Here is a 25,342-nt window from a genome sequence, read left to right as displayed (position 1 = left end):
CAAATGCGGCCAGAACTGAATTGCACCACGTCTTAACATTAGTAGCTCCGTGCATTCGTGGTTTATCACCAGGGCTGCCATCTTTTTTTTTTTTTAAATACTGTGGAGACTGGTGATTTGACAAATGTAAATTGCTGCAAGTATTCCACACTACAGGCAACAACTGTGGGAAGAGGGGTTAATGTTACATGTCAACAATGGAAGATTATTGACCTGAAATAATGTGAGATTAGTACAAAACATTGCCACAGAATAAATGTGCCTATAATATTAAACAGATTTGACAGGTTCTGTATTTTGGAATAGTACACTTGGCAGTACAAATGATACCAATCAGGCCACTGGTGTTTACTCTTGAAAGAGAAAAGCAGCTACAGGTTTGTTCCCAAAGCAACAAACCTCTCACAGGAACAGCAGTAGAAGAGCCTTGTTTGTGAACACAAATGGCCCACAGATGAAATGTAACTAGTAACAACAAGCCTGGTAAATATTAATAACCTTCAGAGGGAAGTGCTGTGGATTGTTTAAATATCTGTAAAAGATGCTCTTTACCTGTAGAATTTTCTCCACCATGCACTTAATTTACAAGTTCCTAAACAGAATGATCGGTCTCCGAATTACACGGAAACAGAAAATTGTAAGTCTTATTCTAAGAATTAATTAAAGCGCGCATTAAGGAATATTCCCAGAGGGTAATTCTGCAAATGGGTGTGATCCTTTGCAATGAGCATTGTGAACAAGCCATGCTCAAGTTTAAAAGCAATATAAGCAATGCTGCAAGCATTAGCTCCTGAAAATGCAGCAATCTTGGGAAGTATTTGTGATGTATATGTAATGTAAATGCCAGTGCCCCCTTGAGGCCAAGAGCAAAAGCTGGCCAATGGGCTTGTGCCTTGTGACTGAGGTCAGATGACCTTCTAGAAGTTTCCTGGTGAAGGATCAGTAATAAAACCTTCTTACAAGATGTTGGGTGTATATTCATTGTGCTAGCCACAACGGGGTCTTACAGAGGACATTACATGGTGTCAGAAGTAAAAAGCAACTAAAGAAAAGAATATCTGGACTCAAACCACCGGCACCACTCTCCCTGCAAGGGAACTTGGCCAAGAATTATAAGGACTAATGTAAAGTGTTTAAAAAATCTTCCCCGGGTAGTTTACCCTGCAACAGTAGGAGATGCACATGTCCCTATACCCACCCCCACCCCACACAAATCATCCAGGCGGGACTCCATGTGAGACTGAGGTTCACATACATCTCAGGCAGCATCCCTGGAGAATATGGTCAGGTTACGTTTTTGGTCGGGACTCTTCAGACTTTCCACATTGACCCTCCACCTCTTATTTTAGTCATCAAAATATGCTGCATTGAAGGTGGGCGTGGTGTTGGCTTGTGATTCATTAATCTCCTTCTGAATATGCCCCGGGCAACAACCAATGAAGCGGCGCACCCACAAGCATTTCAATGGGGAAATCCACGGCTTGGCACTGGGATATGGGCTGGAGTTCAACCACAGAGAGACGACTTGAACCGAGTAAAGCGTGAGAAGATGCTGGTGATATAATGTGACTCATACAGAGAGTAAGAGCGCCCTGACTTGCACCGTGAGTGTGACCAGAGAGGGCTGGCTGCACCCTGCTTGCTGTACGTTGCAGCTTCTGTGACTCTGGTTTCACATGTAGGAGGGGAGTAGGCCGCAGGGAGGTTGATTATTGCAGCCATCCACTGGGAAGGAAGGATGAGCCCGCACTACATCGGTCCCGCCCACCAAGGCACTTAAGCGAAAGCTGCAGCGTCCATGTTCCTGGCCGCAATGGATCCGTGGTCAGCACCAACGCCGCTGTGATCGGGTTCTCCCGCCATCAGCGCCTCGTCTCCCCGCTGCAGGATGCGCGGTCCCCGCAGTAAGTCACTCGGTGTCGGGGTGCGGGCGCCATGGCGACGGCCCGGGCGGGGAGGGGAGGGGAGACACAGAGAGGGGCGGGGAGACCTTGTCCAGAGACCGCCCAGCCCGCACTTGTTTACCTTTTGTCGCCTGGCCATGGGTGCAATCGTTTTTTTGTGGGTGTTTTCCCCGGTAAATACGAGCGGGTTTTACCTCAGTCCCAGCTCGTGCACTCGGTCTGCCTTTAAATCGCGACCGTTGGGCCGCCATTGGCGGGACGGCGCTGCCCCCCTGGCGGCGGGGAGGATTATTGACGTGCTGCTGGGCGTGGCTCCCCCTGGCGGCGGGGAGTAGTATTACCGGCGGCGGGGAGGAGTATTGACGTGCCGCTGGGCGCGGCTCCCCCCTGGCGGCGGGGAGGAGTATTGACTGGGCGCGGCTCCCCCCTGGCGGCGGGGAGGAGTATGTATTGACGTGCCGCTGGGCGCGGCTCCCCCCCGGCGGCGGGGAGGAGTGGTGGTCGCCGCCGCTCGAAGCTCCAACGCAGGTGGACGTTGGGGAGCGGAGCGCCGGACTGTGATCTCCCGCCCAGACTCCAGGTAGAGAAATGGAGACTAAAACTGTTCCCTCAGCTTCCTAGCGGAGCGGTTACAGCCCGTGCTGGGCTCGTTGTCCCTCTCCGTGCACCGTGAGGTGGGGAGAGCGGCGAGTGGGGGGCGCCACACTCACTCACTGGAGGTGTGGACGAACAATCCAGAAGGTTGTGAGTCCCCAGTGTCCACCTCACCCCGTGTCCCCACCACATCTAACCTGCTCTCCACACACTCAGTCTTCATGAATTTACACCGAATTCCAGAGATTTACAGCCCTTTGAAGATAATAGAAGCTGGAGTTGTGCCCTTGCCTGTGGGTGCTCTGATGGTCAATGTACATGAGGGTCTCCACCCAAACCTGCACTGACTGTCCGTCCATTGCCCTCCACATCCGCAGAGTTGTTCTCCCTATAATGCTGCAGATTCCAGCATCTGAGTCTCGAGTGACTTTAATAACATTGTGTCTATGTTATTTTTGCCTCGGCATCACATCCCTCTGCCATGTTCCAAAAATCATGTCAATCTCATTTGGCATCTGAGTGAGCTGCCACAAAGCTTTTGAGCAGAGAATTAATTACTCAAAAGAATTAGCAAAGTCATGCATTTTGCAAGTAGGAATAAAGGCGTCGACTGTTTTCAAAACGGGGAGAGACTTGAAAAATCAGAGGTGCAAAGAAAGGGACTTGGGAGTGCTGGTGCAGGATTCCCAAAACGTTAATTTACAAGTTGAATCAGTTGTAAGGAAGTCAAACACAATGCTAACATTTATTTCGAGAGGGTTGGAATATAAAAACAGCGATGTGTAGGAAGGAACTGCAGATGCTGGTTTAAACCAAAGTTAAACACAAAAAGCTGGAGTAACTCATTGGGACAGGCAGCATCTCTGGAAATAAGAAATGGGTGACGTTTCGGGTCGAGATCCTTCTTCTGACAGGGATGTAATGCTGAGGCTTTACATCCCTAATGTTAAAGGCCACTCCGGACTGTCAAAGCCGCCACAGCCAGGCATAAAAACAGTTTTTTTTCCACGAGCAGTAGCTCTACTCAACAATCAAAGGTCTGTAGCCTCCTTTTGCTCTAGTATTTTATTTAATTCTTCACATGTTTAAATTATATATCTTTTTTTTTATTGTCTACTGTATATCATGTTGTTACTCGTGAACAAAGCACCATTCCTTGTATGTATATATTTGCTTGGCTTATAAAATGTATTCAATTTTATTCAATTCATTTTATAAGCACTGGTCAGACTATTTGAAGTATTGAGAGCAGTTTTGGGCTCCATATCTGAGGAAGGATGTGCTGGCTCTGGAGAGGGTCCAGAGGAGGTTTACAAGAATGAGTGGGTTAACCTATGATGAGCACTTGACAGCACTGGGCCTGTACTTGCTGGGGTGCTGGATGAGGCGGGACCTCATGGAAACTCACCGAGTAGTGAAAGGCTTGGATAGTGAGGATGTTTCCACTGGTGGGAGAGTCTAGGACCAGAGGCCATACCCTCAGAATAAAAGGATGTGCCTTTAGAAAGGAGATGAGAAGGAATTTATTTTGTCAAAGGGTGGTGAATGATTGCCACAGACGACTATGGAGGCTTTATGAATGGATATTTTTAAGGCAAAGATTGACAAATTCTTGATTAGTCAGGGGTTCTGTGGAGAAGGCAGGAAAATGGGGCTGGGGGAATGAAAGATCAGCCATGATTTAATGGTGGAGTAGACCTAATGGGCCAAATGACCTAATTCTGCTCTGATAACTTATGAACGTATTACAAAGATTTGATGCCCTCTGGATGAAGACATTTCTTACCTCTGTCCTGAATGAATGACCTTATTTTGAGACCTGGCAGTTGGTCCTAGGCATTTCAGCCAGGGGTATGATTATACCTGCATCTAACCTGTCAAGCTCCACAAGGACATGAATCCAAGAGTGAATGAAGAAATATTTCCTCATCCTGTTCTTAAACAAACAATGGATCCTGTACTTCTGTTCTTATGCTGAGATTTCAGTTTGTCAGCACAAACCCTGCTGATCAAAGTCAGATACTTGTCTGCCTTAGCCCTAGGACACCAATGCAGGATTTTCACAAGACAATGTTCTCGGTCCACTGTCTTGTGCTGTTTTCTAACATTGTCCTTCTGTCATAAATTATGATTTTCATTGATAAAACAATTCCAGAGTAATACTTAATCAAGTAATTGGATGCATGAGCTAATATGAATTAATTAGTCGCAAATAATATTTGTGCATGCGACACTAATATCACATTTGAAAGGAGATTCAAAACCGTTCCCATCACCAACCATGCGCATCTTGTCGAAGTGTCATCATTGACAAGAGACTCGGCTATAGTGATAGATTAGATCACCTGTAGTGACTGACTAGCCTCCTAAATGCTGTCCACCTTCTACCAGATGGAATATGAAGATTTCAAGATCAATTTGTTGTCACATGTACCAATTAAGGAACAGTGAAATTTGAGTTATCATACAGCCATACTAAGTGAAAAGCAACAAGACACACAGCGACATAAAATAAAATTTAACCTAGACATCCAGCACAGCAGATTCCACATTCCTCACTGTGATGGATGGTAATAAGTTCAATCACCTTCCTCTTTGTTCACTTGCGGTCTGGGCTGTTGAACAATCCACAATCGCCATTGCCGACTGTCCGAAGCTCTTGTGTCGGGATGATCGAAAACTCCTGCGTCGGGACGGTTGAGCGTGGTGCTCCCGGGTCGGCCTCTTCTTACCAGCGACCGTGGGCTTGCGACCGATGTTAAAGTCCACAGGCCCCGTGGTTGGAGCTCTCCACAGTCGATCCCCGGCAAAGGATCACAGCTCCACGATATTAAAGCGCCATGAAGTGCCGGGCCGGTCTCCAGAAAAGGCCGCCAACACCTCGATGATAGGCCACAGTGGGAACAGAGATACGATACGGAGAAAAATCACATCACCTTCGAGGTAAGAGATTGAAAAAAAGTATCACCCAACTCCCCCCACCCCCCACATAAAACAAACCAAGGAACACTAAAATGTACTTTTAACACATACTGTTGGCGAGGCAGCCAATGCTGGTGGCGCCACCCGGTAGAAAATACAATAATAGCAAGAAGAGCTTTATAAATCAAAGCCAAAGCAGTCTAAGGTTGATTCATCCTTCATAGAAACCAATCTTACATCAAACTTTTATTCACAAAATGCTGGAGTAACTCAGCAGGTCAGGCAGCATCTCGGGAGAGAATGGAATGGGCAACGTTTCGGGTCGAGACCCTTCTTCAGACTGATGTCGGGGGCGTTACAAAGGAAGGATATAGGTGGAGACAGGAAGATAGAGGGAGATCTGGGAAGGGGGAGGGGAAGAGAGGGACAGAGGAACTATCTAAACTTAGATGAGGAAAAACTTTTTCAGTCAGAGAGTTGTGAATCTGGAATTCTCTGCCTCAGAAGGCAGTGGAGGCCAATTCTCTGAATGCATTCAAGAGAGAGCTAGGATAGAGCTCTTAAGGATAGCGGGGTCAGGGGGTATGGGGAGAAGGCAGGAACGGGGTACTGATTGAGAATGATCAGCCATGATCACATTGAATGGCGGTGCTGGCTCGAAGGGCCGAATGGCCTCCTCCTGCACCTATTGTCTATTGTCCCTCTCTTCCCCTCCCTCTTCCATAAACTTTAGATAGTTCCTCTGTCCCTCTCTCCTCCTTCCCAGATCTCCCTCTATCTTCCTGTCTCCACCTATATCCTTCCTTTGTCCCGCCCCCCTGACATCAGTCTGAAGAAGGGTCTCGACCCGAAATGTCGCCCATTCCTTCTCTCCTGAGATGCTGCCTGACCTGCTGAGTTACTCCAGCATTTTGTGAATAAATACCTTCGATTTGTACCAGCATCTGCAGTTATTTTCTTATATTACATCAAACTTTGAAAGGTACAGCATTGGAACGGGTCCTTCAGTCCACAATTGCTGTGCCAAATGTAATGACAAGATAATTTAATCTTTGACATTACGTGATCAATACCATGCATATCCATGTGCCTATCTACAAGCCTCTTAAACACCATTATTGTATCTGCCTCCACCACTACCCTGGTAATGCATTTCAGGCACTCACCACCCTCTGTGCAAAAAAAATAATTGCCCCACTCATCCAGCGTTAGTGGAGAGGTCGGTGCGGCGGTCAATGATAGCCCCAACCGGCGGACGAGGTTGAACACGTGGAAGTGAGGACGCTGCTGCCGAGCAAAGGAATAAAGGAGGACCCGGCATGGGTGGACTGCCTTGAGGGGTGGGGTGAGAACAATGAACAATGGGGACCCGGCGTGGGGGGGGACTACCGTCAAGAACAATGGAGGATTCGGCATGAGGGTACTGACATGAGGGGGGGGGGGGGGGAATTTGTAACTTTGTAAGTGCTCTTTATGGGCAACTATTTTGGGGGAGCAAAGAATTTCACTGTGACTTTCACTTGTGACAATAAAGTATTCAATTCAAATTCATGGAAACTTTTGTTGGATCACATTGTCCTTGTCCAACATTTTGTAGTACAGGTAGCATCACTGGATAGAAGGATGGGCGACGTTGCGGGTCGAGACTTCTTCAGACCTGACCGGAAACGTCACCCATTCCTTCTCTCCAGTGAGGCTGCCTATCCCACCTCGTTGCTCCAGCCTTTTGTATCTATTCTCGATTTAAACCAGCATCTGCAGTTCCTTCCTATTCCTTTTTGTAGACATGTTGAAAACCAATTTTCCTGCACCTCTAAAATCCAAAGAAAATTATGGAAGATCAGTTGAAATTCCCCAAGCACCCACAGAGCATTGTGAATGGCGAGGGCTCTTTCCAGACATGTCCCTACAAATTAACTATGCTCTCAATCTTTTGACTGGTTTGAAAGGACCACACTGTAAAATCCCTCGTTTTAACGACCTCCTTGTAACCGATGTCGGCTATAATGGACGGACCTGCCAACCCAGGCCCAGCTCTCACCGCCCCCGCCGATTGGAGCCCAGATACACCCCCGACTCACTAGGTGCATCAGCGAGCCCTTATTCACCTACCGAAAGGCCACAACATGCTGGAGAAACACAGCGGGTCAGGCAGCATCTCTGAAGAGCACGGAAAGGTGACATCGGGGCCCTTCCTCAGACCGATTCAGTCGGCTGAGTTACTCCAGCACTTTGTGTCGTTTCAGTTTAAAACTAGGTGCTGATGCCACTGGTCTGCACCAGTGAGCCCTTCGTCACTGGTTCACATGACTGTTGTAGCCCCCAACAAGACGCACTGTCTTCAGTATGCTCCCACGGACAGAACGCACTCGGTCATCGTGGAGTCTCCCTTTCCTCTCACCTGCTGTCGCTTCCAAAATGGAGGTTGTCCGCGACCGCGGAGGAGAAGCAATGGGCAACGGCAGTGGGGTGAGGAGGGGCCAGGGCGCGGATGGGTAAGGAGCGAAGTGGGGTGGAGCTAAAACGCGAGCCGCAATAACAGCCGTGTGAACCGGTGAAGAAGGGCTCTCTGGTGCACTTTGCCTGTCGGGTGCGGGATCAGAACTCGGGAGCTCTAAATGGCTTGGGAGATGGTGAAAGCCGGGGATGGGTCGGTAGGTCATTGCATTCACATTCAGTTTACATTTTATATTTGTTTCATTTACGTTTCTGGCACTTTGTGGTGCTTTAGAGACATGGGAGTTTATTACTGTTTCATTATCACATGACCTCTTTAGTCCAGAAAACTAATAATCCAGAAAGGCCGAAAAATTGGTGTTCAGCCTATCTCGTCATGCAGTACGGAAACAAGCCTTTTCGTCCAATTTGCCCATACTGACCAACGTGCCCCAGATCAGCCTTAATTCTTTATATTCCTTTTATTTCAGGATTTCTTGATTTGAAGAACTGGATATAATTTCATACCAATTTGTCATATTTTATAAAGTATTGTTACTTTATGCTTAGCAAAAGGATCGTGAAACGGACATTTAGCCTTTGTAAAGATCTGATTCCTAGGTAAATATAATTCTAGTACTGTACATGAATAAGCATAACTCTGCTTTAGTGTTAACTTGTAACCAGAAGGTGAAGAGTGTGACAGAGAACAATAAAATTAATAGTTGGTGAATCTGTGAAACTCATTACCACAGAAGGCCTTGGAGGCCAAGTCAATGGATATTTTTAAGGCAGAGATGGATTCTTGATTAGTATGGATGTCAGGATTTATGGGGCAGAGCAGGAGAATGTAGAGGGAAAGATAGATCAGCCATGATTGAATGGTGAATAAGTGAATATTAAACTGAATATATCAGATTGTTTTATGTTGTGGAGAATGGGAATGGGTCAGCATCCGGGTTTGATCCTGTTGGATGCTGTCTGTACAAAGTTTGTACGATCTCCCCATGACCATGTGGGTTATATCCGAGATATTCGGTTTCCTCCTACACACCAAAGACGTACAGGTTTGTAGGTTAATTGGCCTGGTGTAAATGTAAATCGTCCCTAGTGTGTATAGGATAGTGTTGTGTGGAGATCACTGGTTAGTGCAAACTCGGTGGGCTGAAGGACGCTGTATTTTTCAACTAAAATAAATTAAACCAGTGGTGTAGATTTAGATCATCTCTAAATTTTCAAGTTAAGATAATGGAAAAAAACATGGTTGAAAACGAATGAGAATTAATTAAGGTTCCTTTTGATAGAAAAATGTCATAATATTTATTACAACATCCATGCTTCATTCACATAGCACCAACATTTTCCTGCCATGTTTCAGTGAGAAATGCACAATTTCTAACTTTGCAAACTATACCTATTTATGTGATACTAACACCTGTTTAAAACTAAAGTTTCCTCTTGTTAATGATGCTTTAAATTTTGGTAGATATAAATGAATACATCCAACAGCAGGATGTTTTCCTGGAGCTACAGAGTATTGTTTAATTTGGATATCTTTATAATCTGGAGCTAAAAACAAACCGCCTGAGGAACTCAGCTGGTCATGCAGCATCTGTGGAGCCAGAAACATAGGTCAACATTTCACAAAGAGACACCATCTTGATTCAGGGCCCCAACCCAAAATGTCGATTCCATGAATGCGTTTACCTCCACAGTTGCTGTTTGACGCATTGAGTTAATCTTACAGTTTGTTTTAGCTTCAGATTCCAGAATCTGCAGTCTCCTCAGTTTTAGCTTTATAATCAATTTTCAGAGAATGAAATTAATGAAAAGTGATGAAGTCCATCCAAGCTGTGAGGAAAATACCGAGTCCCAGGAAATGTCAGGAACATTAAAGAACCCTGTGACAAGGGAATTTTCATGAGTGGGAAAGAGAGATGTAAGTTTAGGAGTTTGGCTAGTCTCAGTTTATTATGCTTAACTGGAAACAGTAGTGGCAAAATATGTGCTGCTCAGTGTTTTTGGGATAATATTTTTAAAGAAATATATTTGTCAAAAAATTGAATTTGAGTCCAATATTTTTTAATCTTTCATTAAATGGGTTTCCAGTAATTGCGTAGAGAGGATATATTGGAGTGATTGCTTAACTGACTGACCAAGTAGTGGAATTATGAAACTTCATATATAAATACTTCACTCAGTGGGCATGTTTTGCAGATACCAAAGGATGTGTCAAAATCCAATGAAGACTGAGACATGGAAAGCATTGCCTGTCATCCTAAACATCTCACTGTTCACAGCATTGCTTATCATTGGATGGAAATCTATTGATCATCAACATGTGCTTTCTTGCTCAGGTTTGTGCTTTTACATATTTGATTGTTATGTGATCAGTATTTCTAATAGGCTATTTTTGATTGGTCAGAGCATTTGTGGATTTAAAAACAAGTAGAGTTTATACTGTAGAGTTTATACAAAGGCCTTGCCTTTGTTCCACTCCGCCTCCACATCAACGAGTTCCGCGTCCGCCATGACGTGGAGCTCTTCTTCCGCCTCTAAGCCTTTTTCCATGGGAAGTAGTCCTCACCACCCACTGATGACCCCTTCGCCCGTCTCCAACGGACCCCCTCCTGGACCCCCCCGGTTGGCCAACTACCCTCACTAGAACTTTTTATCTCCAACTGCTGTCGTGACATTAACCGCCTCAAATTCTCCACTCCCCTGACTAACTCTAACCTCTCCCCTCCTGAACGTGCAGCCCTCCACTCACTCCGCAACAACCCAGACTTAATCATCAAACCCGCTGACAAGGGAGGTGCTGTGGTAGTCTGGCATGCTGACCTTTACCGGACCGAGGCCAGACGACAACTCTCAGACACCTCTTCCTACCTACCCCTGGACTATGACCCCACCGACAAACACCTGACCTTTATCATCAGTACCATCACGGACCTCACCATCTCCGGCGATCTACCCTCCAATTCCTCCAAACTCATAGTTCCCCAGCCCCGCACGGCCCGATTCTACCTCCTACCCAAAATCCATAAACAGAACTGTCCCAGCAGACCCATTGTCTCTGCCTGCTCATGTCCCACCGAACCTATTTCCACCTACCTCGACTCCATCCTATCCCCCCTGGTTAAATCCCTCCCCACCTACGTCCAAGACACCTCACACGCTCTCCATCTCCTCGATAACTTCCGGTTCCCAGGCCCCCACTCCCTCATCTTTACCATGGATGTCCAGTCACTCTACACTTCCATCCCCCACAAGGATGGTCTCGAAGCCCTCCGTTTCTTCCTCGACCGTAGAACCAGCCAATCCCCATCTACCAACACTCTCCCCTAGCAGAGCTGGTTCTTACCCTCTACAACTTCTCCTTTGACTCCTCCCACTTCCTCCAAACCAGAGGCGTAGCTATGGGCACTCGCATGGGCCCTAGCTACGCCTGCCTCTTTGTCGGGTACGTTGAACAATCCCTGTTCCGGGCGTACACCGGCCCCATCCCCGAACTCTACCTCCGCTACATCGACAACTGCATTGGTGCTACCTCTTGTACCCATGCAGAACTCACTGACTTCATACACTTCACCTCCAATTTCCATCCTGCGTTTAAATATACCTGGACTATCTCCGACATCTCCCTCCCGTTTCTGGACCTCACCATCTCCTTCACAGGAGACAGACTAGTGACGGACATTTACTATAAACCCACTGACTCGGACAGCTATCTGGACTACACTTCTTCCCACCCGGTCCCCTGCAAAAAGTCTATCCCCTACTCCCAATTCCTCCGTCTACACCGCATCTGCGCCCGGGATGAGGTGTTTCACACTAGGGCTTCAGAGATGTCCTCGTTCTTCAGGAAACGGGGCTTCCCCTCCTCTATTATAGATGAGGCTCTCACTAGGGTCTCTTCTACATCCCGCAGCTCCGCTCTTGCTCCCCCTCCCCCCACTCGCAACAAGGACAGAATCCCCCTCGTTCTCACCTTCCACCCCACCAGCCAGCGGATCCAACAAATCATCCGCCAACATTTCCGTCACCTACAACGGGACCCTACCACTGGCCATATCTTTCCATCCCCTCCCCTCTCTGCGTTCCGCAGTGACCGTTCCCTTCGTAACTCCCTGGTCCACTCGTCCCTTCCTACCCAAACCACCCCAACCCCGGGCACTTTCCCCTGCAACCGCATGAGATGCAACACCTGTCCCTTTAATTCCCCCCCAACTCCATCCAAGGACCCAAACAGTCTTTCCAGGTGAGACAAAGGTTCACCTGCACCTCCTCCTACCTCATCTTATAGAATCTTATAGAATTTTTCGAGGATGTAACTAGTAGAGTGGATAAGGGAGAACCAGTCGATGTGTTATATCTGGACTTTCAGAAGGCCTTCGACAAGGTCCCACATAAGAGATTGGTGTACAAACTTAAAGCACACGGTATTGAGGGTTCAGTTTTGAGGTGGATAGAAAATTGGTTGGCGGACAGGAAGCAAAGAGTAGGAATAAACGGGTCCTTTTCAGAATGGCAGGCAGTGACTAGTGGGGTACCGCACGGCTCAGTGCTGGGACCCCAGTTATTTACAGTGTATATTAATGATTTGGACGAGGGAATTGAATGCAACATCTCTAAGTTTGCGGATGACACGAAGCTGGGTGGCAGTGTTAGCTGCGAGGAGGATGCCAGGAGGCTGCAGAGTGACTTGGATAGATTAGGCGTGTGGGCAAATGCATGGCAGATGCAATATAATGTGGATAAATGTGAGGTTATCCACTTTGGCGGCAAGAACAGGAAAGCAGAGTATTACCTGAATGGTGACCGATTGGGAGAAGGGGAGATGCAACGTGACCTGGGTGTCATGGTGCACCAGTCATTGAAAGCAAGCATGCAGGTGCAGCAGGCAGTGAAGAAAGCGAATGGTATGTTGGCATTCATAGCAAGAGGATTTGAGTTTAGGAGCAGGGAGGTTCTGCTGCAGTTGTGCAGGGCCTTGGTGAGACCGCACCTGGAGTATTGTGTGCAGTTTTGGTCTCCTAACCTGAGGAAAGGCGTTCTTGCCTTAGAGGGAGTACAGAGAAGGTTCACCAGATTGATCCCTGGGATGGCGGGACTTGCATATGAAGAAAGACTGGATAGACTGGGCTTGTACTCGCTGGAATTTAGAAGACTGAGGGGGGATCTTATAGAAACATATAAAATTCTTAAGGGGTTGGAGAGGCTAGATGCGGGAAGATTGTTCCCGATGTTGGGGGAGTCCAGAACCAGGGGTCACAGCTTAAGGATAAGGGGGAAGTCTTTTAGGACCGAGATGAGAAAAAATTTCTTCACACAGAGAGTGGTGAGTCTGTGGAATTCTCTGCCACAGAAGGTAGTTGAGGCCAGTTCATTGGCTATATTTAAGAGGGAGTTAGATGTGGCCCTTTTTGCTAAAGGGATCAGGGGGTATGGAGAGAAGGCAGGTACAGGCTACTGAGCTGGATGATCAGCCATGATCATATTGAATGGCGGTGCAGGCTCGAAGGGCCGAATGGCCTACTCCTGCACCTATTTTCTATGTTTCTATCTATTGCATCCGCTGCTCTAGATGTCAACATATTTACATCGGCGAAATCAAGCGCAGGCTCGGCAACCGCTTTGCTGAACATCTGCGCTCGATCTCCCGGTGGCCGAGCACTTCAACTCCCCCTCCCATTCCCAGTCTGACCTTTCTGTCATGGGCCTCCTCCAGTGCCATAGTGAGGCCCACTGGAAATTGGAGGAACAGCCCCTCATATTTCGAGTGGGCAATTTGCAGCCCAGTGATATGAACGTCGACTTCTCCAACTTTAGATAGTTCCTCTGTCCCTCTCTTCCCCTCCTCCTTCCCAGATCTCCCTCTATCTTCCTGTCTCCACCTATATCCTTCCTTTGTCCCGCCCCCCTGACATCAGCCTGAAGAAGGGTTTCGACCCGAAATGTCACCCATTCCTTCTCTCCCGAGATGCTGCCTGACCTGCTGAGTTACTCCAGCATTTTGTGAATAAATACCTTTGATTTGTACTAGCATCTGCAGTTATTTTCTTATACTATATATAGAGTTTATACTTTCAGGTCAGTGACCTTGTGTCAGAACTAGAAAAATTAATATATAAGTGTGTTTTATGTTGCGGAGATTGGGAAGCGGACAGCATCTGGGTTTGATCCTGTCAGATGCTGTCTGTGGAGTTTGTACCTTCTGCCTGTGACCGCGTGGGTTTTCTCCAAGATCTTCAATTTCCTCCCACATTCCAAAGACGTACTGGTCTGTGGGCTAATTGGCTTGGTATAAGCGTAAATTGTCCTTTGTGTGTAGGATGGTGCTAATGTTTCTAACCTTGTAGATGTCTGCTTTTGTAGATGGCAAGCATCAGTAAATTGTGCTCACCATAGTTGGAAAGCATGGAGATATTAAATGTTTATAAACCTCAATCAGTTAGAGTCAGAGAATAGTGGTGGAAAGATAGGATGAAAATATGTGTTTCTGGGGCTGTGTGTAGATTTGGCAGTTTACCATTTAAGAGTTTATCAAGAGAAGAATATCTTTATTATGCATCCAGTTGCTAAAACATATCATTAGTTAATAAACGATAAGTGCAGCACTGAAATGCTATTCAGGTGAATCCTGCTGGTAACCAGGGTGCAAAGAATCAAAGTGATGTCAGAACACAGTTTTGCATTGAAACACCAAATACATGGAAGTAAAATAGATGAATGGAAGAAAGTCAAGTATGCTTGGGGAAATATCAAAATAACATAATTCACTAGACTGAACAACATTTTTTCTTTTGTATTTCTGCCATCTTCCTGCAGGCAATGTCAAGAATCCTGTGTTGAATCAGAGGTGGTATGGATTGGAATTCATCGAGAACTCAATAGTTCTCAAACAAAGAAATAGGTAAACATTTAAATGGATATAAAACAATTATTCTATGGTCGGATGCTATTCTTATCAAATACTTTAAATGCTGTACCGTTTAAGACCTCTTAAGAACATCTGAAATAGGGCCATGTGTCAGACAGTCTGCTTCACCATTCAAGAAGATAATTGCTGATCTTCAATATTAACTCCTATTGTCCTCACCCATTCCCTCCATTGACTCATTCTGCATCCAAAAAGCTATTGATTTCCATTTTAATGACAGACTCCACAGTCCAAATGGGGAGAGAATTCTTAATGAAGACATTTCTCATTTCAGCATGAAATGGCCTGCCACTCCGCAACCTTTTATTCTAGACTTCTTGGCCAGAAGAAACATCCAGCATCTCCCCTGTTGAGCACCTTCAGTTTGGTACTTTTTCAATGAGTTTGGTGCTCTTTTCCCTAAGCTTAGAGATATCTCGCCAACTCAAACTTTACTTATATGACAGACCTGTCAATCCAGGAACTAGTCTGCTGAATCTTCTTTGCATTTCCTCTATAACAAGAAAGGATGCCCCTACTGGATTTATGAATTTTGACTATAACACCGATGATTATTTAGCATATGTGTTCGTGATTTACAAAACTTTTCTTGCTATTCCAAAAAGCGTACAAATCGCTGCTATCAATGCAGCATTAATATCATGGTACTCCATTTTTATCTGGGTGCATAACAATTTATTCTGCGCATTTTTGATTTCAAACACCCCAGCAGTTCTGAGGATTGTACTTTCTGTAAGAGGTCATGGCAAGCCATAAGTGGTGATAAAAGTGAAGAACGTGAACATTTAGTGAGCACCAACAGTTTGTTAAATCTTGGATTGTGGACTATGTAAGGAATGCATAACATTGGCCAAGTGTCAAATATAGGTCACCCTCAGGTGCATAATGTATGTCACAAAATGGCATAGGTGCTAGAATGAAGACAACGGGGGGGGGTTGCGTGTATAATTAGACAGTCCAAATTAAAGATGCATTTCCCTGAACTGCTTTGTAATGTTTCAAGAAAAAGTGAGATGGTTATGGCAAGGTTTAAAAGAAGTTGAAGTGGATCATGATTCTTCTGAAAGTGCCACTGCTTTGTAGGACATCTATGACTCGTCTGAATATGTGCGAAAAATGTTCACCTTCTTTGGGCGAGGCAGCGTTCACACTGTGGCAGTGGAAATAAGAGGTTGAAATGAATGATCAAGGAGGCTGACTATTCTTGAACAATTGTTTGATGTGGGGTATATGGACCTTTTCTGGATGAGGATACTGCGCATAATTCATCTTGAGGGATGAGAAAATCATTCCAGGCTTGTTGGAGGCAATGCTGTGGGTCACATTAAATTAAATGTGTTTCAATCTACCATTCAGAGAACCCAGGGGTCTGAGGTGATACTAGAAGGCCAACTTTTTCACCCAGAGAGTTGTGAATCTGTGGAATTCTCTGCCACAGAAGGCAGTGGAGGCCAATTCACTGGATGTGTTCAAGAGAGAGTTAGATTTAGCTCTTAGGGCTAAGTGAATCAAGGGATATGGGGGAAAAAGCCGGAATGGGGTACTGATTTTGGATGATCAGCCATGATCAATTGAATGGCAGTGCTGACTCGAATGGGCAACTCCTGCACCTATTTTCTATGTTTCTATCTCCCAGTATTACCCAAATGCTGGTGCTGCTCTTTCAAGCTTATACCATGTTTTTCTCATTTTTATCAAACAACGTTGTGCAGGAAAAACGGACAATAGAGCTTTGCTTATCAATAATGCCCCAGTGAATTTGGTTGACTTTGAAGACATGGCTGACAAGATTCAGGTGGTGCTTTTGCTCTTCTTAATGCCATTGTTACAGGTTGCTGTTATTATGTTCAAGACTGACTACAGCATTTAATGATAGATGTCATTTTGGAATTGAGTGACGATAACAAACTCGCCATTTGGAAATTTGAAAAACTGTCATGTTATCCATAAACAACATCAATGCCTCTTTGGATGGCAAAACTCATCCATCAGCTGGGCATGTAAATAATTGTGAGGTGTTGCATTTTAAGGAGTCAACCAGGGCAAGATCTTCACTGTGATTGGTAGGTGTTACAGAGCAGAGCGATCTCGGGAGTATAAGCAAATAGTTCCCTAAAAGTTGTGTCACAGCTTTGGTACATTGGCCTTCAGCAGTTAGGATATGGTGTATGGAAGTTGGGAAGTTATGTTAAAGTTGCACAGGACATTGGTGAGGCCACATTTGGAGTACTGTGTTGAGATTTTGTCACCCTGTTATAGGATGTATGCTATTAAGCTGGAAAGAATGCAGGGAAGATTTACAAGGCTGTTGCCAGGATTGAGGGACTGAGCTACAGGGAAAAGTTGGGCATGCTAGGACTTCATTTCTTGGAGTGCAAAATGTTGAAGGATGAAATTATAGAGGTGTATAAAATTGTGAGGTGAATAGATAGGGGGGGTGCATGGAATCTTTTACCTAGGGTAAGGGAATCGAGAAACAGGGGACATAGGTTCAAAGTGAGGGGCAACATTTAATAGGAACCTGAGGGGCACTTTTTCACGCGGAGGGTGGTGGATATATGGAACGAGCTGCCAGAGGAAGTTGTTGAGGCAGGTACTGTAACAACATTTAAAAGACCCTTGGACAGATACATGGAAAGGGAAAGTTTAGAGGGATATGGACTAATTGAGAGCAATTGGGACCAACTTAGATGGTACACTTGGTCAGCAGAAACAAACTGGGTTGAAAGGCTTTTCCCCATGCTGTATGACTCCATATAGCTCCTCATATGGTGCATTATCAAATTTATTTTTGTCCCTCCAGAGTAGCAACCTGGTGGCCTTTATTTTCTTTATCGGTCTTTGAAGGGCTGGTGAATTTAAGTTCTGTGAATGAAATATTGTCTGGAAATTGTATTTTTAAAAGCTATTATTAGTAACTAACATTACATCAAAGTAGCAAAGCTCAGTAATTGTTCACCTTTCTCTTGACGTGACTGTCAGTTAACAGTACAAATGGGAGCAGGGTGGCACGAGGCATTTAATTGTTTTAACAAACAAATTAAAGCACAAGTTAGAGGGAAAACAATTGTAACTTTTAAAAAGTACTGAATAAATAAAAGGGAGTGAATTCCAAGGATAAAGGGAAATGTCAAGATAGTGGAATTGGCACATATTGAGTGATTGTTTGCAAAAATGTTCAATTTTTAGTTATTACTTGAGTGTCTCATTGATTCTAAACAGTACCATACATCTTTCACAGGTATCAACAGATGATCCAAATTTTAGTTGGAGCTGAAAAACTAAAGACGGCAGCCCCAACTCCATATGCCTTGCTTTTGATCATCTTGATTGGCACCTGTGCAATGTGCAAAGCAAGTTGTGAAGAACAGTTCGTATCATTTTCAGGTACATCTCCTTCTTGCATTTGAGGCAGCAGAAATCATGTAACGCCCTCCAGGCGCTGTAGCCAGTGCAATGTGCTGTAGTCGAGGGCAGTGAGGTCTACCCCTCCACCAGGGGGACGAAGGACAGCGAGTTGAAAATGACGTACTGCGCTGTTTGCTGGTCTGCTCCACGCATGCAGGCTGCTGATGAACGCAACCCCCAACGATGCATGTTGGCGTTGAACCGGCCGACCCCTGTGCGGAGCCGGTTCAGGGCGAACCACTCTTTGCGGGGCATGTCCGAGTCGGGTGGTGTTCGGTGCAACAGTGAATTGAGGAGGTGGCGATGTCTGTTCCTAGCTGGTTCTCCATGCTCCTAGTATGTTGAAACCGGAGCCACAGAGGGTCGCTGCATGACGGGAGAAAGGGTGACGAGATGACAGGTGTTGAGGTCCCAGTTGCTGTGAATCCTGGGCGAGGTGGTGCAAAGGATGATAGGGCCATGCACACCAGCCTATGAGTGAAGAACTCTCTTCAAAGCTTGGCGGGTGCGATACCTGCGACCGGCAGGAAATCCGTCGGAGTAGGCAGTGATGATCCGCATGGTGTCAATGAGGGTGGCGTCTTGCTTGCTAGTATGAACCCTGCGGCACCATGCTCAGCGGCGCTGTACACGAGTGCAAGAGCACTGGTTCGGAGAGAACATGTCCTGGTGCGCCATGACGATCCGGCCAAGCAATGCAGGAGATTGTTCCATGCCGAGACATTAGCACGGAGAGCTTCAAGGTGTTGCTTGTAGGTCAGCTGCAGATCTAGTTTCACCCCGAGGTATGTAGGAAATGGGTTGTAGGGTAGGGGTGACCCATTGTGGGTGACGGTTAGCTGGCGTTGAGCTTCCTTGTTCAGGTGAAAGGGGCTCATGTTGTTGACCTCCACGTGGCGAGCCCTGTCAATTGACCTCAGTCAGGTGAACGACAACAGAGATAGCAGAAGCAGAAAAAACAGCTTGCAGCCCAAATGCAACCTCAGTCGCTGTAGTTTGGCGCCAACCCGGAGCATGCGCCCTTCTTAGGGCGGGCACCTACGGATGTCGAACCAGATGGCATCACCCTGCTGCAACAGAATGCGGAATGCCACACCAAGGCGAAGACCACCATCGTTGAACATCTGCTACAGACCCACAAAGTCACTGCAATCCTGCTCCAAGAGACCCACAAAAGTGACAGCTCCCATCTGAAGATCACTGGTTATACCCTGGCCGCCTACACCGAGAGCCACACCCACGGGATTGCCAGTTTTGTAAAGAACACAGCAAAATGGAAAGCGATTGCAACTTCCCCTCCTGACTCCGACGTGGAATGGGCGGCAACGCAAGTGGAAGGTATCACTGTCATCAATGTATACAAGCCACATTCTACCAGGCTTCACAAAGACTCCATCCCTGCCTTTGATTCGCCCTGCATGTACACTGGAAACTTTAATTGCCACAGCACCACCTGGGGCTACCATTCAACAAACCCAGATGGCGCTGCACTAGAAGACTGGGCCTCAGCCACTGGCATTCAACTCCTGTACGACCCAAAACTACCGGACAGCTTCCGCTCTGGCAGGTGGAACACCACTACCAACCCTGACTTGGCTTTTGCAAACCTGAATGGACCATCCCCACACCGTATCACCCTGGATCACTTCCCGAAATCACAACATCTCTGATTATCCCGGACAACCCCATCAAGCCGGTCCCAACCAAACCTGCGAAGTGGTGGAATTTTCGCACGGTCAGGTGGGACCAGTTCACAAGTCTGGTAGACTCCTGGATCGACGGCCTTCCCACTCCCACCAACCTGGACAATGCCTACTCAGCCCTTTGCAAACTCCTCAACAGGGCAGCAAAGAGTTCCATTCCTCGCGGCTATCATCGCCGGTACATCCCCACATGGGATGAAGAGTGTGGCGCATGCTACTACGCATTCCTGTACGCTGAACCTGGCAGAGGCTGCCTCCAAGGCTGCGGAACTGACAAACTGCCTTGACAAGATGCGCAGAGAGCGGTGGAAAAAGACAGTCCAAGGAATCAACTTCACACACTCCAGTAGGGTGGCGTGGAAGACCTTCAATCGCCTCACCGGTCGAAGTACCCGCCCAAAGTATTGCCCTGTCACGGCCAACTCCATCGCCCACCAGTTCCTGGCCAATGGCCACTCCAAAGAAACTGACAAGAACCATACTCGTTCTGTCAAACAGGAAACCACTAATCTTTGGAAAACTCCAGGTACTGATGGGCACCTGTCAGCACCCTTTTCCTCTGCAGAACTTTCTTCAGTCATCTCTCAACTGAAATGTGGAAAAGCCCAGGGTCCTGTTAACATCCCTCCAGAATTCCTGAAACACTAAATGCCTGGTCTGGCTCCGTGAGTTTCACTCCTTTTGCCTCATTGGTCAGTCCATTCCGAAGATCTGGCGGAAGGCCACCGTCATTGCGCTACCAAAACCAAAAAAGCCTGCGGAAATATTGGCCGATTTCACTCATCTGTGTCCCGTACAAACTCCTGGAACGGCTTCTCCTGGCCCGGCTCGATCCAATCGTTGACCCTCAACTACCCGCTGAACACGGGTACGCTGCACCACGCACCAAATAGTCAAGTTGACCAATGACATTGAAGACAGCTTCGAAAAGGGTCACAAGACGGGCATCACGCTGGTGGACCTCACCGCCGCCTATGATACAGTGTGGCACCAGAGCCTGATCTTGAAGCTCTTCCGCACCATCCCTGACCGTCATTTAGTGCGGATCCTTGCCAACCGCAGTTTTGTACTCAAGACCAGCGACGGATAATCTAGCCGACTGCGACGCCTAAGAAACGGAGTCCCCCAAGGCTCGGTACTGACCCCCATGCTCTTCAATCTCTATTTCAGCGATCTGCCACGCACGACCTCACGCCAGTATGGATACGCAGATGACATGGCCCTACTGCACTCGGATAGGAGTCGGTCAAATGTTGAGCATGTGCTCTCGGCGGATATGGAACTTGTCGCAGGCTACCTTAAGACCTGGAGACTAAAACCGAGTGTGGCAAAAACCACCACAACGGCCTTTCACCTGAACAACAAGGAAGCTTGGAACACCCCAGCAACGGACTGTTCCAGCTGCTACGGTCAGGATGAGACGGAGTTTCTTCCCACAGGCCATCAGGACTGTTAACTCTTGTATCACCAGGGACTAATTTACTGTATTATTATTTTTTTTTTGTGTTGTGTCTTTTTTTTTAAAAATCTACCCTATTTTGTAGTTTTAGCACAATCTGCAGGCATTGCCACTTTCATTTCACTGCACATCTTGTATGTGTAAGTGACAAATAAAGTAGACTTGACTTGACTTAACTAGACTTGAAAGCTCATTTTCAGGTACAGCATTTGTACCATACATTTCAAAATAAAAGACGTATACATGACCATAAAAACAGTTGAGTGTTACTTTGTAATAAAAAGGAACTACAGATGCTAGTTTATACCAAAGGTAGACACAAAATGCAAAAGTAACAGCGGTCAGGCAGCACTTCGAGTGAAAATTGATAGATGAAATTTCAGGTTGGGACCCTTCCTGAAACCTTGCCAATCCATTTTCTCCTGCGATGCTGCCTAACCCGCTGAGTTACTCCAGCATTTTGTATCAGAAAACTATTTGTTAGATTAGGTTGCTTGGGAAGTAGTGTGTGGGGATAGTAAGGAGTAAGACCTGTGTGATCTCCCGGACAAGTTTCGATCGCCTAGCTTGGGGTCGGAGAGGAATTTCCCGGATTTTTTCCCAAATTGGCCTGGGTTTTTTATCCGGTTTTTCGCCTCTCCCAGGAGATCACTCAGTTCTTTTGGGTGGGCGGTTGGAGCGGTTGGAGCAGCGGCCGGGCGGTAGGTTTAGTAACCGAGCACGGGGCTTTGTTTGGGGAGTATGAGTGCTAGGGCAGTTTTTTGTTCTGGGTGTCGGATGTGGGGAATCTGGGAGTCTGATAGTCTTCCAGACATCCACATCTGCGCCAGGTGCGACAAGATGGGGCTCCTAAGGGACCGTATTAGGAACCTGGAGCGGCAGATTGATGACCTCCGTCTGGTCAGGGAGAGTGAGGAGGTTATAGATAGGAGTTACAGAGAGGTGGTCACTCCTAGACCACGGGAGGTAGACAAGTGGGTCACTGTTAGGGGGGGGCAAGGAGCAGAGGCAGGGACTAGGGAGTACCCCGGTGGCTGTACCCCTTGGAAATAAGTACTCCTGTTTAAGTACTGTTGGGGGGGACAGCCTACCTGGGGGCAGCGACGGTGCCCGGGCCTCTGGCAAGGAGTCCGGCCCTGTTGCTCAGAAGGGTAGGGAAAGGAAGAGGAGAGCGATAGTAATAGGGGACTCTATAGTGAGGGGGTCAGATAGGCGTTTCTGTGGACGCAGTCGGGAGACCCGTATGGTGGTTTGCCTCCCTGGTGCCGGTGTCCGGGATGTGTCTGAGCGTGTCCAGGATATCCTGAAAGGGGAGGGAGAGGAGCCAGAGGTCGTGGTACATATAGGTACCAACAATATAGGTAGGATAAGGGAAGAGGTCCTGAAAGGAGAATTTAGGAGGCTAGGAAGAGAGTTTAAAAAAAAGGACTTCCAAAGCAATAATCTCAGGCTTACTGCCTGTGCCACGCGATAGTGAGAATAGGAATGGAGTGAGGTGGAGGATAAATACGTGGCTGAGGAACTGGTGCAGGGAGCAGGTTTCAAGTTTCTGGATCATTGGGACCTCTTCTGGGGGAAGTATGACCTGTACAAAAAGGACGGGTTGCATCTGAACCTGAGGGGAACCAATATCCTGGCGGGGAGATTTGCTAAAATAATTGCGGAGACTTTAAACTAGTACGGTTGGGGGGAGGGACTCAAACACAGATAGCTAATAGGCAGTGTGCGAGGCAGGAGGCAGAAAAGGGAAACACTCAGACCCAATATGTAGGAGAGAAAGAAGGGAAAAGAAATAAACTGAGAATAAGAAATGATGGGTCCCTTAAATGTGTATATTTTAATGCTAGGAGCATTGTAAGAAAGGTGGATGAGCTTAGAGCCTGGATTGACATCTGGAAGTATGATGTTGTGGCGATCTGTGAAACATGGTTGCAGGAGGGTTGCGATTGGCAATTAAATATTCCAGGATTTCATTGTTTCAGATGTGATAGAATCGGAGGGGCAAGAGGTGGGGGTGTTGCATTGCTTGTCAGGGAGGATATCACAGCAGTGCTTTGGCAGGATAGACTAGAAGGCTCGATTAGGGAGGCTGTTTGGGTGGAACTCAGAAATGAGAAAGGTTTAGCAACACTTATAGGGGTGTATTATAGACCGCCAAATAGGGAACGAGAATTGGAAGAGCAAATATGTAAGGAGATAGCAGATATTAGTAGTAAGCACAGAGTGGTGATTGTGGGTGATTTCAATTTTCCGTATATAGACTGGGAATCACATTCTGTTAAAGGGCTGGATGGTTTGGAGTTTGTAAAATGTGTGCAGGATAGTTTTTTGCAGCAATACGTAGAGGTGCCTACTAGAGAAGGGGCAGTGTTGGACCTCCTGTTAGGAAATGAGATGGGTCAGGTGACGGAGGTATGTGTTGAGGAGCACTTTGGGTCTAGTGATCACAATGCCATTAGTTTCAATATCATTATGGAGAAGGTCAAATCTGGACCAAGGGTTGAGATTTTGGATTGGAGAAAGGCTAATTTTGAGGAGATGAGAAAGGATTTAAAAGGAGTGAAATGGAAATTTTTGTTTTATGAAAAGGATATAATAGAGAAATGGAGGATATTTAAAGGTGAAATTTTGAGAGTACAGAGTCTTTATGTCCCTGTTCGGTGGAAAGGAAAGAATAATAATTTGAAAGAGCCGTGGTTTTCCAGGGAAATTGGACACTTGGTTCGGAAAAAGAGGGAGATATACAATAAATATAAGCGGCAGGGAGTAAATGAGGTTCTTGAGGAATATAAAGAATGTAAAAAGAATCTTAAGAAGGAAATGTAAAAGTAATGTAAAAGTAAACCCCAAGGGGTTCTACAGATATGTCAATAGCAAAAGGATAGTGAGAGAAAAAATTGGTCCATTAGAGAGTCAGAGTGGACAGCTATGTGCTGAACCGGAAGAAATGGGGGAGATATTAAACAATTTCTTTTCTTCGGTATTTACCGAGGAGAAGGATATTGAATTATGTGAGGTAAGCGAAACAAGTAGAGTAGTGATGGAAATTAGGAGGATTAAAGAAGAGGAGGTACGGACACTTTTGAAAAATATAAAAGTGGATAAGTCTCCAGGTCCTGATAGGATATTCCCTAGGACATTGAGGGAAGTTAGTGCAGAAATAGCAGGGGCTACGACGGAAATATTTCAAACGTCATTAGAAACGGGGATGGTGCCGGAAGATTGGCGCATTGCACATGTTGTGACTTTGTTTAAAAAAGGTTCTAAAAGTAAACCTAGCAATTATAGACCTATTAGTTTGACGTCTGTGGTGGGAAAATTAATGGAAAAGATACTTAGGGACAATATATATAATTATTTGGATAATCAAGGCCTGATTAGAAACAGTCAACATGGATTTGTGCCTGGAAGGTCATGTTTGACTAATCTTCTTGAATTTTTTGAAGAGGTTACCAGGGAAATTGATAAGGGCAAGGCTGTGGATGTTGTCTATATGGACTTCAGTAAGGCATTTGACAAGGTTCCACATGGAAGGTTGATTAAGAAGGTTAAATCGTTGGGTATTAATAGTGAGGTTGCAAGATGGATTCAACAATGGCTGAATGGGAGATACCAGAGGGTAATGGTTGACAATTGTATGTCAGGTTGGAGGCCAGTGTCTAGTGGAGTACCCCAAGGATCTGTGTTGGGTCCACTGTTGTTTGTCATTTACATTAATGATCTGGATGATGGTGTGGCAAATTGGATTAGTAAATATGCAGATGATACTAAGATAGGTGGAGTAGTTGATAGTGAGGTAGATTTTCAAAGTCTACAGAGAGACTTGGGCCTTTTGGAAGGGTGGGCTGAAAGATGGCAGATGGAGTTTAATGCTGATAAGTGTGAGGTGCTGCATTTTGGTAAGACAAATCAAAATAGGACGTACAGGGTAAATGGTAGGGAATTGAGGAATGCAGTGGAACAGAGGGATCTG

At 46.2% G+C, this 25,342-nt stretch overlaps 1 protein-coding gene across 3 annotated transcripts in view; it reads left to right on the top strand.

Annotated features, from left to right (window-relative positions):
• Positions 1-1,470: 1,470 nt before the first annotated feature.
• LOC144608128 (uncharacterized) overlaps positions 1,471-25,342 on the top strand; it is a 66,390-nt gene continuing 42,518 nt past the window's right edge. The window contains exons 1-5 of one of the 3 annotated variants that reach the window (XM_078425506.1): positions 1,471-1,904; positions 8,348-8,477; positions 10,074-10,213; positions 14,688-14,772; positions 18,041-18,186. In XM_078425506.1, the coding sequence (XP_078281632.1) occupies positions 8,419-8,477; positions 10,074-10,213; positions 14,688-14,772; positions 18,041-18,186 (430 nt within the window). In that variant the 5' untranslated portion in view covers positions 1,471-1,904; positions 8,348-8,418. Of the gene's footprint in view, positions 1,905-2,346; positions 2,485-8,347; positions 8,478-10,073; positions 10,214-14,687; positions 14,773-18,040; positions 18,187-25,342 lie in introns of those variants that run through there. The other 2 variants (XM_078425508.1, XM_078425507.1) reach the window with 2 other exon arrangements.

This window comes from Rhinoraja longicauda, chromosome 30 (genome assembly GCF_053455715.1).
Source record: "Rhinoraja longicauda isolate Sanriku21f chromosome 30, sRhiLon1.1, whole genome shotgun sequence".
Taxonomy (NCBI): Eukaryota; Metazoa; Chordata; class Chondrichthyes; order Rajiformes; family Arhynchobatidae; genus Rhinoraja; species Rhinoraja longicauda.
This window is presented reverse-complemented; position numbering and strand designations above follow the sequence as displayed.